General features: G+C 45.6%; 1 protein-coding gene across 5 annotated transcripts in view; it reads right to left on the reverse strand.

Moving 5' to 3' along the window:
- AJAP1 (adherens junctions associated protein 1) overlaps positions 1 to 13167 on the reverse strand; it is a 118673-nt gene that overhangs the window by 69535 nt on the left and 35971 nt on the right. For all 5 annotated transcript variants that reach the window (XM_083452226.1, XM_083452230.1, XM_083452228.1 and 2 more), the window contains exon 2: positions 1842 to 2578. In XM_083452226.1, the coding sequence (XP_083308352.1) occupies positions 1842 to 2578 (737 nt within the window). The remainder of the gene's footprint in view (positions 1 to 1841; positions 2579 to 13167) is intronic.

Here is a 13167-nt window from a genome sequence, read left to right on the forward strand (position 1 = left end):
TTCCCTTTTATTAAAGAGAAGCATCTTTCTGGGCTCTACGTGTCACAACCAACATTCTCTGCGATTTAATTTACTTCATGTGTGGCAAAGGGCCTTCCAGTCTAAACTTCGGTAATAGCAAACATAATTTGCAATAAATGGAAAGTCCACTTCCAGCTGCTGAGCGAATGGAATCGGTGCGTTGCGCTGTGAGGAATGAGCATGGCGCTTAGATTCGATTACAGGGCTCCCACGTGTGGATTTACTGAGCTTACGGACAAACCCCCTTTAAACCCCCAGTGAGTACCACACATAAAAATGAAGGATCAGAGGGAGGGAAGGAGGGAGTTCCAGTTTGCTTAGTGGCTGAACATTTTCCTTGAAACTCATTTCATTCCATTTTCAACTGTAATCCTTTTGTTCGTTTGTTTCTTTACTAGAAAACTACTCCCAAGAAGGGGTCCATGATAGAAGTTTATAAAAGTATGCATGCAATGCATGGAAAAAGTGGAAGGAGAAAGGGGTGGGGTTTCCCCCCTTCTCTCATAAGACATTAGAACTCATGGACATCCAGTGAAACTAAATGTTGAAAGAGCCAAGGCAGACAAAAGTAAACCCTTCTTCACACAACACATAGTTAAACTACGGAACTCCCTGCCACAAGACGCAGTGGTGGCTACCAACTTGGATGGCTTAGAAAGGGGATGAGACAAATTCATGGAGGAGAGGACTATCAGGGGCTACTAACATTGATGGCAATGCTCTGCCTCCACCATCAGAGGCAGTAATGCTTCTGAATACCAGTTTCTGGAAGCCACAGAATGGGGAGAGTGATCTTATGCTTGAATCCTGCTTGCAGGCTTCCCATTATAGGTATCTGAGTGGCCACTGTGTACTAGATGGGCCATTGTTCTGATTCAGCAGGCTCTTATTGTTCTTTTATGTCCAGGTCATTAGAGGGCTCAGGGGAAAGACTATGTCTTTTTGCCACTTGAAACAAAAGGCTAAAGAGTTGCCTCCTTCGCCTCAGGTGCAAAAGCTGACCAGACTGGGAGCTGAGTCTTCCTTCAACACTGCCAACATGATGGTATCCTTCACCACACTGGAAGTCAACAAGGAAGTTTAGAGGGAGCAGGGATTGGCCAACTGGTACATAGACACCTTTCTTCCACCATCTCTCCGCCAATGCCCCCTGCACCCCACCCCCCAGTATCTGCCATCTGAGGCAACTGCCTAATGACAGGACAGTCCTAAGTAACTTACCAGCATGCAACTGTGTTCAAGAAAATTATTTTGGTATTAAGGAAATCACACTGTGGGTTTTCCATAATGGGTTACAAAATGGCAGAGGGGTGATGAGGATCAGGTGGGCTACACAGATGGGCTAAGCAGTTAATTCTGTCCCATTTCAGTCTCAATACTAACAACAAGAAATTGAGTCTTTGGTGTCATTGGCCCAGTATGGTGTAATGCTCAGCGAACAGAGGATTCAGAAAGCTCCTTCTGTGCCAACTTTTAAATACTTGCTGAAAACCTTTCTATTCTTTCAGGCTGCATACAGGCAATTGATAATACAGCTTTCCACAATCGTTTCCTAATTCCAGATTTTAACTTTTTTTATATGGCTTTTATTGCATGGTTTTATATAAAATTGTTGTGAACCACTCTGATATCACGTTCTATGAATTGGTGGTGCGTGTGCGTTGCATTTCTGTTACGTAGTATGCCCCTTAACCTAATCACAATAGACACCCAGTGTGTTTGTTTGTTTTCCCTCTTGGGTCAACAACTGGAAATGAAATGCAACATTTGCACATGTGCAAGCAAATACATACAGATCTAAAAGCAATCTATAAATATACCTGAAGTGTCTCCTGGGATCTTGGGCGGAGGGGCACCAACCTCTTTTCTGTTCCCATCAGAAGTGGCAGGTGGTACCATTGTGCTAATCACACCGGGGTTGTTCTTGGGCGTGCCAATCCCACGGCCAGGTCCTTCTGGCTGAACCGTCGTGGAAGCTGCAGTTGTGGTGGTGATCGTGGTGGTGGTGGTGGTGGAGATGGTGGTGGTCTTGTGTCGCAAAACAGAGATGGTGGTGGCACTGCCATAAATTCCCGAGAAGCTCTCCAGGGTTTCCAAAGGGCTTGTGGACCCCCAGACAATCACCTCGGTCTCTGGAGTGGGCTTGCTAATCGCCCGGAGGTACCTTTTCCTCCTCCTCAAGTAAGTCTGGTATGCTGTACTCCCGTCTGCCAGAGAAGGGTCTGATCTGGCGGGCACAAAGTGCTCGGGGTGCCCATTTTCCCAGAGGAGGTCCGTGGCTTTGTGTAGACGTTTGGAATGATACGTACTGGCCAGCTGTCCGTTAGACCGTTCCAAATAGGGGAAAGCATGGTTCCCCGGAAGCCCATAACTCCTGGCCTGCTGCCCGGATCTAAGACTCCACAAAGGACTATGCCAGAATCCATGTCGGTCACGGTGACCCGGTCTTTGCAAGGGCCTATGACCGTGGCCCAAAGATTCACAAGAGGTGAAATCCATGGCAAGTCGGAACATGGCTATTAAAATCCAAGCATGGCTTCGTACAGGATAACCTGACCTGCAAATAGACACAGAGCTGTGTTAGAAAGAAGCAAACAAACAGAAAAGTCAACAGAGTTCATTCAAGGGGAGTGTTGCAAGATGACGCACTGAAACTCTCCAGACTGTTGCTCATGGATCTGGCAGTTCTGCTTGTCTCTGAAACCTTATCTCACATGAGTGGCTAACAAATCAGAGAGTGGGCTAGCTCTGAAATTTCTTCCCTGGCACACAAACCTTTGGGTGGTGAAGATTTGTTGGATTTCAACACAGGTTGCCCTTTAAATGTGACATTTTACATGGTTGAGTCAGCAAGAGTGGAGTCCAAGCAGGACTGGACCATACTGTTATCCCAAATGTGCAAATTGGCTCAACGCTTTGGGTTAATGAGCACTTTTGTTTCCAGAGCTGCTGGAACACCTCCTCAGACACCTTAAAGGTCTCCCTACCCACATTTGCCAAAATGTTTTCCCAAAATATATCTAGTTAATGCCCACAATATTGAACAGATGACATTTCTTCATATATATATATATATATACAGAGAGAGAGAGAGAGGTACCTTGGGTTACAAATGCTTCAGATTACAAACACTTCGGGTTACAAACTCCGCTAACCCATAAGTAGTACCTAAGGTTAAGAACTTTACCTCAGGATGAGAACAGAAATCATGCAGCAGCAGTGCAGCAGCAGCAGGAGGCCCCATTAGCTAAAGTGGTACCTCAGGTTAAGAACAGTTTTGGGTTAAGAACAGACCTCTGGAACGAATTAAGTTCATAACCTGAGGTACCACTATATGTGTGTGTGTGTGTGTGTGTGTGTGTGTGTGTGTATATATATATATATATATATATATATATATATATATATATGACTGTCATCAGGCTGTGCCATAATCCTGGATTTGCACAAAGTCAGAGGGCAGCCTCTGGTGAAGGATTTGTAGTGCTTCATCACAGTCTTGGGAGTTGCATGGCCAAGGTATGGCGGGGGAGCAAAGGAAAAGTCAGGATATAAAATTGGGTTTTAAACAACAGCCGAGGTTTGATTAGAGCAGGGATGGAGGTACACAGAGTAGCTGTGATGCGATATGGGGGAGTGCCTGAAGGGGTTGTGAGGGGATTTGAGATTTGGGTGTAAAGAGAGAGGTGGGGCTTGGCAAGGAGGTTGGTGGGTTGGTGGCAGGTAGGCAAGGTTGGCAAGCACTATGAGAAGGGGTGGTAGCCCCTAATGAATTCCATATTTGCTATTTGACAGTTGACACGCAGTAGCATTGATGGATGACATACACAAGCATTTTGCAGTTTTCAAATGCCACTTTCAAAACTGGATATTTGGGCAAAATCTGAATATCGGTGAATCTAACCCTGCTTCCCATTACCCTGGAAGCCACAGGAGTTGACAGTGCTCTTTGTCCTCAGGCCCTGCTTGTTGGCCACTGTGAGAACAGGATACTGGACTAGATGGTCCTCCTTTGGCCTAATCCAGCAAGGGCTCTTCTTTTCTTCTGAAAAACACTGGACTATGGGAAGGGAAGGCAGGGAAAGTCACTTTGCCATTGCCACCCACAACCAGCCTTGCTTTGTGGGCCCACAGCATTTACTGCTGAGAGATATACTGCCCTTCAATGCAGAGGTTCGATTTACATCTAATAGCCATCAATCCCTTCCATTGTTCCTCTCAGCAATAACCAGGTTGACTCACTGCCCGGGATTGCAATTTAGCAGCCCTGAGATAAGCCATTGTATTTTTCCTTCCATCCAGCACATCCAGTAGGCTATAAAACTTACTTTTTAAATGAAATGAAATAGAGATGGAAGAGAGAAGGGAGAGAATGGCTGCATTATGTCTTGCTGACTGGGCATGATGCACAATCAGATCTGGCATGATCACGCAAACTGTTCGGAATGGCTCTGGGACCTCAAGGGCCTGACACAGCTTTGTGAGACTGCAAAATCCTATCCTGGAAACTCAGCCAGTCTTGGCCACATCTGCCGGGCAGTGAAAGGTCAACAAGATCCAGCTAGTCTCTCTGCGGAAGTATGAACATGAGAATGCAAGAAGAAGCAACCCATCCACTCCAGCATCCTGTTCTCCCAGTGGCCAACCAGATGCCCCAATGGGAAGCCCAGAAGCAGGACTGAGCACAACTGCATTTCTCCCAGCTAGGTGTCTTTAGGAAAGGGACTGAACCTAAAACTGCCAGGATCATAATACTATTACAGTGGTACCTCGGGTTACAGACGCTTCAGGTTACAGACACTTCACATTATAGACTCCGCTAACCCAGAAATAGTACCTCGAGTTAAAAACTTTGCTTCAGGATGAGAACAGAAATTGTGCTGGGGTAGCGGGAGGCCCCAGTAGCTAAAGTGGTACTTCCGGTTAAGAACAGTTTCAGGTTAAGAACGGACCTCCAGAACAAATTAAGTTCTTAACCCAAGGTACCACTGTATACAATTCTATGGTGCAGCCACAGTTGGTATACGGTGTGCAGTTCTTGTTGGCTTACCTCAAGAAAGGATATTACAGTGGTACCTCAGGTTACAAACACCTTGGGTTACAAACACTTAGGGTTACAGACTCCGCTAACCTGGAAGTAGTACCTTGAGTTAAAAACTTTACCTCAGGATGAGAACAGAAATCACGCGCTGGCGGTGTGGCGGCAGCTGGAAACCGCATTAGCTAAAGTGGTACCTCAGGTTAAGAACACTTTCAGGTTAAGAACGGACCTCCGGAACAAATTAAGTTCATAACCAGAGGTATAGAGTTGTATAGAGTTGGAAAAGGTTCAGAAAAAGGCAACCCAAAATCATCAAGGGGGTGGAGTGAATCCCCTATGAGGAAAAGTTCAGGACTTTTTAGTTTAGAGAACAAGTGTGTAAGAGGTCACATGATAGAGGTTTATAAAATGATACATGGCATCGAGAAAGTGGATAGAGAAATATTTTTTTCCTATTTTCTCTCTCTGCCATCACATTGGAACTTGTGGACATCCTGCGCAATTTAATGTTGGGAGATTCAGGACATGTCAGGCGTCAGAGGACCCAAACCCCCCACAGTAGGTTGCTAGGAATGGATGAGACAAGGAAAGTTCTTACCGCTGCTTTTTATTCAGTATTCACAGAGAGAGGCTTAGAAATGCAGCCTCTTGGAGTAATGGTGTTGCTCTGAGTGAAACACACCCACCCACCCCCGTCTCTCCCACTTCCTCATGAGTCATCACTACCAGTGCTGGAAAGGGCCTTTTGCCTTTGAGCTCTTTGCTCTCCTACTTCCGAGGTCCGCCATGTTCTGGGAGAGGAGGGGGGTCTGGAATGCTTTCTAAAGACACTGAGTCAATCAACTGTCTCTCCCCTGGTGCTGCTTCTTCCTCCTCTCCCATTATTTCCCAGTCCCGTCCCCCCTCAACTGCCTCTCAGCTGTAACCTCCCTCAAACCCCGTTGTAATTCTGAACTGTCTCCTCCTTCTCAGGAAGGGTCAGACTGGGGAGGCAGTCTCCACCATTCCTCCTCTGCCCAGTCCCTGACAGGACAAAGAAAAAGAAAAAAAGAAAGTAATTCTTCACATGACACATAGCTTGTGGGAATGTTCAAGGATGCAGGAGAGGATATATTGTCTGATTATATCCTTTTCCAACTTGTGTTAACAAGTTCTACAATTTAGCAGAGTAACATCCCCCCTTTTTAAACTTGCAACGGATGCGTTTGCTCAGGCTCGCTAAAGCCTCTATAATAACTGTTCTGGTATTTCCCCCTTATTCCTTCATAAAAGATAAGACACGACACAGTCTTCTACAAATGTATAAAAAAAGGTTTACTCACACATTCTGTTCACAATCAGATCCCAGAAGGCAGACTTAGCTTAGAAAAGTAACATATACTTGGAAACTATTCCATAAGAAAACAGTCCCTTTGTCCTCTCTTGGCTGGAAGCCAAGAGGGCATCTTTGGCTAAGCAGATGTTGCTTCTTCGATGCATGTGGAGAAAGAGAGAGATGGCTGCCCTGCCCTGTGCTTTCATTGTTACCTGCACAGGTGAGGCCACATCCACCTCTAGTCACATGCAGAGGAAGTCTGTCCCAGCCCAGAAGGAAATAGGAAGTTTACCTGCTGGCTGGACAAACATTCCTCCCCATGTATAAACATGTTCACTCTAGGAATGTTGTACTTGACTGCCCTTGTGTTTCACATCCCACATAGCTAAGCTAGGGAACTCAATCCCCCAGGAGGCAGTGGTGGCCACCAACTTGCTTGGATTTAAAAGAGGCTTGGAGAAATTCATGGAGGAGAAGTCTATCAATGGCTACTAGTTACAGCAGTTAGGCCTTTATTCAGGCAGCGATGTTTCTGAATACCAGCTGTTGGAAATGAGTTATATACCAACTATGGGGGAGGGAGAAAAACTTTCCTTTATCCACTTTCCCTATGCCTTGCATAGTTTTATTAACTTCTATCATGTTGCCCCAAAAGAGCACTTGGCTGGGGCACCCACCCAACATTCGTCCAGTCCTATTTGGTTCAGTGATGGCAGGGAGCACTTCAAGGTGATAACAATCTCAAGCCAGAAATTCTGGCACGCTCTGCAGAGGAGGAAACTATTGGCTCTTCAGCACCACCACTGATGATAGCCAATGGGCAGTATTGCAGCTACTGTCCTTAGGTGTGCTAGGAAGAATGCTTCTTTTTTTAGAGGCGGAGATGGTTCATTTGGGTAAATGGCATTGATAGAGGTGTCAGGGATTGCTTTGAAACTCCCCCCCACACACACACACACATCTCCAAATGGGCCCAATGAGTCCCCTCACTGCCTTTGCCACCCCTTTTATGGTGTCTGGGAAACAATAATTGAAAGACAAAAGAGGGAATCATTCTCCTCTGCTGCAAATCTGCAAGGAAAAACCCAGGCATTGCTGCGGGTGAGTCGAGTGCAAGTTTCCAGAGAGAGCATTAAAGCAAGGCTCTTCCTTAATAAAAATGCCCAGCCTTGCTGTCATTTATAATGGCCCGTCAGACTCAGACTTGAGCCCCGGCTAACACCGTTAATGTGATTTGAAATTTCTCCTTGCAGGAGAGGAAGACAGCCAGGGCACAGGGTTGCCTGACAGGGCATCCATCTCCAGGCTCACAATCACCACAGCCCCAAGTATATAACTTCATTCTCTCAACCCTCATGGTGTTTTAACCTCTGTGTCTGCAGACTGGGCAGTCTGTATCCTGTCCACACTACGTAAGCAATTCCTTTTACAACTGAGCAGCAACTTACAGTTTGGTCTGGGTTTATGGGGTAGCTGGGGAGGCTCTAAGACTTTGTTCGGTCCACAGTTTTACATGGAACAACCCCAATCACACCTCCTGGACTAATACACATATCGGAATGCAGAGATCCCTTCTATTTATTGCACTCCTCCAAATTTTGAAATACAGCTTTCAGCTCAAACAAGGGACCAAAATGCCTATAAAAATGCACATTTCGCATTAAAATGCATGCTTGTAAATGAAATTCATAATAACTATGTTTAGTCTAGGTTTCCCCTCCTATATACAATATTGTACGCCATTTTGCCTAACACAGTATGCAAAACGTTTTTGCAAAGCAACTTCTTCTACGCTGCTCTTTGGTGTTATTTTCCCCAACAGATGCATTTTTAGGCAAATTTTACCCTAGTATGTGCATTTTTGTACCCATTACTTGACTGGAGAACCACATTGCAAAATTCAGAGGAGTGTGAATTTTTGAAGGATGTCTGCATTTCAGCTCATGCACTGTTAGTTAAGTGTAAATTAGGTAGGTTTATCTTTAAAGGTGAACTGAATCAAATTTATTCCCCATCCCTAATTTAAAGGCAAAATATGACCTTTTTTTGCTGTGGTTTGCTTGTTTAATAATAATAATATATTTATATCCTGCTCATCTGGCTGTGCTTCCCCAGCCACTCTTAGCAGCTCCCAACAGAATATTAATAATAAAAAAGTGACAACATCTAACATTAAAAACAAGGGTATTCACCAACTGATGCTGAAAGAGGATGGAATGAATATATGAATAAAAGCAAGCGAAACTGATGCGGAAACAGAATAACCTGATCCATCCACCAACCCCTACATGTACTTTATCCTGCCTCTGCTATAGTGAGCAAATCTGAGGGGGGAAATCGCAGACGATTTAGAATGGGGAAACTGTGTGTGTGGGAGGGTCCAGCTGTCTCCCCTGATGGTTGCAGCAGTGACTGCCCTTGTCGAAATCAGCTCCCACTCAAAAGATGCTTTTAGCTCTATTTAGAAACTGTAGGGGATGATCCAGTTCTGCAACCTTTGATGTCAGGTAACGTTTGGTCCTAATTAGGAGGCCTCAGCTAAGGTCAATCACCAGGTGCTGGAGTTCCAGGAACGGGAAGAGTAGTGGGTGCGGTCAGTCTGTGTGGACAATGGTAGGGCCAGACACAGGTTCATAGTAACAAAAATAGGAGAGGAGAGGACAACTCTCCAGAGCAAAGGAGTAGGCACTTAGACAATGTCGTCACTAGGACTGTGCATCAGATCCAGCTGAATCCCAGATCCTGAACCAAATTTGGTCGACTCAGGATTCAGCCAGTTTGCACCAGGTCAGGTCCATGCAAGATCCAAGGCTGTCAAAAGAGTGGGGAGGTCTGGTAGAGAGGAGAGGAGAACAGAGAAAAGGAAGGAAGCCTACATACATTTCTTTTCCCCATGACCCTGAATGCATGTTTAACGGGAGTTTGCAAACCCTCATCCAAAATTAACAGGTATCATTGGGCTGTTTTCATTCATGCTCATCTTCATCCCACATACAAACATTGCAGATCATATCCAGTGCTAATCCTTCTCCATGTAAACCCTTTGGAATTAATGGACATGACTAGCCTCAGGCCATTCATTTCCATGGGTCTACTCTGAGCACAACTAACGGTCAATGCAACCCTATCAATGTGACTGCACGGCTGCATTAAAATTCTTGTTGAGAAGCTTTTGCTGGTGCATGGGCAAAGCACCACAGACAAGGAATCTTGATGTAGTTATGCATGCAGTCGAATAGCAATGCAAGAGCAATTCATTGGTGCCATTGATAGTGTAGAAGGTAAAGAATGCACTGCAGGCTGCAGGAGTGGTTTTTTGTAAGGGAGGGGGCAAATTGCCCTAAAGAGCGCCCTCCTATGGGTTCACCTCTTCCTCATTCCTGACCCTCTTTCCTACATATGCCCTGCCTGCTTGCTCAGAGGCAAGGAAGGAGCTGATCTGCTTCCTTACTCCAGTCCTGGCTCATTTGCATATACAACAGAGGCAGCAAGGAGGTCCAGTAATGGGGCCAGAGGAGAGGAGGAGTTGGTAGTGGTCTCATTAATGGTGGGTACAATGACCAGTGCCCATCAATGTTGAACCCTTGGTGCCAGACCTGGAGAATGACAGAAATGTGCAACCCACCCACCCACAATGTTCTATACAAAATCCAGACATTTAAACAACAGAGACCCAAACCAATGGATTCAAATGGCAAGAAAGGAGATTCTGACTAAATATCAGGAAGAACTTTCTGAGGGTAAAAGCTGTTTGACAGTGGAATGGACTCTCATTCATTGGAAGTTTGTAAGCAGAGTTTGGAGGGCCACTGTCAGTTGTGATTCCTGCATTGCAGAGGGTTAGACTAGATGATCCTTTGGGCTTCCTTCCAAGCCTACAATTCTACGATTCTATGTTTCTTTGAAGGCATCAGAGAGTGCCAAATGCACCCGTTTTCAAAAACAAATTCCAAGGAGAAATTTGAGTGAGGAAAATTCCGGAAGCCTCTGCCTTGCTCTGATGCTTCCCTCGTAAGTGCATGAACTAAGGCTCACTCTCTATTTGTGAGGGTCCGTTGGATATCGGTGGCCATCTCAGTCAAGGGGAAAGGACATCCTTTCCTTGAGGTGGCTGGCGAAATCAGCTCATTGGGAAATAAAGATTTCCTATCGCTGTCTCCAAATAGTTTAGTAGTGTGTTGCCTAGACAACCAGAAAACTCCCACACATAGCTATTTTATTCGGGAAGACATCCTGTCAACACACACCATCTTTCTCTCTCTTGTGTGTTCACACACACACACACACACGGGTTTGTGTGTCACATGATAATAATGATAATGATAATGATAATGATAATAATAATAATAATAATAATAATAATAATAATAATAATAATTTATTGTTTGTACCCAGCCACTCTGGGCGGTTTCCAACAAAGATAAAAAATACACTAAAATGTCACATATTAAAAACTTCCCTGAACAGGGCTGCCTTCAGATGTCTTCTGAATGTCAGGTAGTTGTTTATCACTTTGACATCTGATGGGAGGGCGTTCCACCACACGGCGGGCGCCACTACCGAGAAGGCCCTCTGCCTGGTTCCCTGTAACTTGGCCTCTCGCAGTGAGGGAACCAACAGAAGGCCCTTGGAGCTGAACCTCAGTGTCCGGGCAGAACGATGGGGGTGGAGACGCTCCTTCAGATATACCGGACCGAGGCCGTTTAGGGCTTTAAAGGTCAGCACCAACACTTTGAATTGTGCTCGGAAACGTACTGGGAGCCAATGTACCAGGTCTTTCATGAGATCCTCTGCAACAGATAACTGTGGGGGCGTCAATCCTTCCCAACCCAAATTCTGCCTTACCAGGAAATAGGGAGGCTTTGGGCAATTTGCTTGGCTAGGTCCATCCTTGAGATTCATTCTCCGCTGCCTGACAAGGGGACCATAAACTGTGATGTTAATGGAGATGAGTGAGCAACCTTGATATGGTGTTTTGAAGGAGGAAACTCATTTCTACTTCATGTCAGTAGAATTGCTTTGGACAACCTGGAAAGGCTATAATAAGCTGGCCACTGGCCATACCTTATCATGGGTGATGGTCTAGAGTAAGGATGGAAGGGTGTGCTTCTCCTCAAACTGGAAAGGATCTACCATTTGTGAGAGTTCCAAGTAAACCCTTGCAAGGCCCATCCAGAAGAACCTAAGAATAGCATGATGGGTCAGGCCAATGGCCCATCTAGTCCAGCATCCTGTCTCCAATTCTGAGTGCCATAATTTAAGAAGGATGTTGGCAAGCTGGAACGTGTGCAGAGGAGGGTGACCAGGATGGTCAAGGGTCTGCAAACCAACCATGAGGAATGGTTGGGTATGTTTAGCCTAGAAAAGAGGAGACTAAGAGCATATATGATAGCCATCCTCAAATACCTGAATGGCTTTCACATGGGAGGAAACTTGTTTTCTCCTGCTATGGATGGTAGGGCCCAAACCAGTGGTTTCAAATTACAAGAAACACTAAACATCAGGAGGAACTTTCCAATGTGAAGAGCTGTTCAGCAGTGGAATGTTCTCCCTTGTAGGTGATGGAGTCTCCTTCATTGGATGTTTTTAAGCAGAAGTTGAAGGGCCATCTGTCATGGAGGCTTTAGTGAGATTCCTGCATTGCTGGAGGTTGAACTAGATGACTGGAGATTCCAGCTCTACAGTTCTATGATTCTATACTTTCTTTTAAAGGTAAAGGTAAAGGTACCCCTGCCCGTACAGGCCAGTCTTGACAGACTCTAGGGTTGTGCGCCCATCTCACTCAAAGAGGCCAGGGGCCAGCGCTGTCCGAAGACACTTCCAGGTCACGTGGCCAGCGTGACATCGCTGCTCTGGCGAGCCAGCGCAGCACACGGAAACTCCGTTTACCTTCCCGCTAGTAAGCGGTCCCTATTTACCTACTTGCACCCGAGAGTGCTTTCGAACTGCTAGGTTGGCAGGCGCTGGGACCGAACAACGGGAGCACACCCTGCCGCGGGGATTCGAACCGCCGACCTCTTGATCGGCAAGCTCTAGGCGCTGAGGCTTTAACCCACAGTGCTACCCGCGTCCCTCATACTTTCTTTTACCTGTCCTTAATCTCCAAACTTTCAGCTTCATTGTATCACCCTTAGTTCTAGCATGATAAGAGAGAGAGAAAAGCTTTTCAAAGCCCAATTTCTCCATCCCAGGCATCATTTTACAAACCTCCGTCATGTCACCTCTTTCTCACCTTTTTTTGTAAACGAAAAAGTCCTGAAAGTTGCAACTTTCCCCCATAGGGGATTTCTTCAATCCCCTTGATCATTTTGGGTTGTACCTTTTCTGAACCTTTTCCAACTCTACAGCATCCTTTTTTTGAAGCAAGGCAACAAGAACTGCACACAGCATTCCAAATGTGGCTGCACCATAGAATTGTATAATGCTATTATGATATTGGCAGACTTATTTTCAATTCCTTTCCTAATGATCCCAAGCATGGAATTTGCCCTTTGCACAGTTGCCGCACGCTGGGTTCGCATCTCCACGGAGCTATCCACTATGTCCCCAGGGTCTCATATATATAAAGAGTGGACTCCGTTTTCCAGCTAGGAATGCTGGGAGTTGCAGTCCAGCAACATCTGGAGGGTGCAGGTCCACCACCCACAATATACAGTCAGCAGTTTGAAAGGCGCAAGACACATAAAGCAATGAACAGGAACAGCAATTTTTAAAAATCCTCATCAGCCAAATGCTTTTCTTTCTTTATTGCTGATGCTTTCTTCTCTTAAGTGAGCATTAATCTCCCTTG

This window comes from Podarcis tiliguerta (assembly GCF_965153285.1).
Source record: "Podarcis tiliguerta genome assembly, chromosome: 8".
Taxonomy (NCBI): Eukaryota; Metazoa; Chordata; class Lepidosauria; order Squamata; family Lacertidae; genus Podarcis; species Podarcis tiliguerta.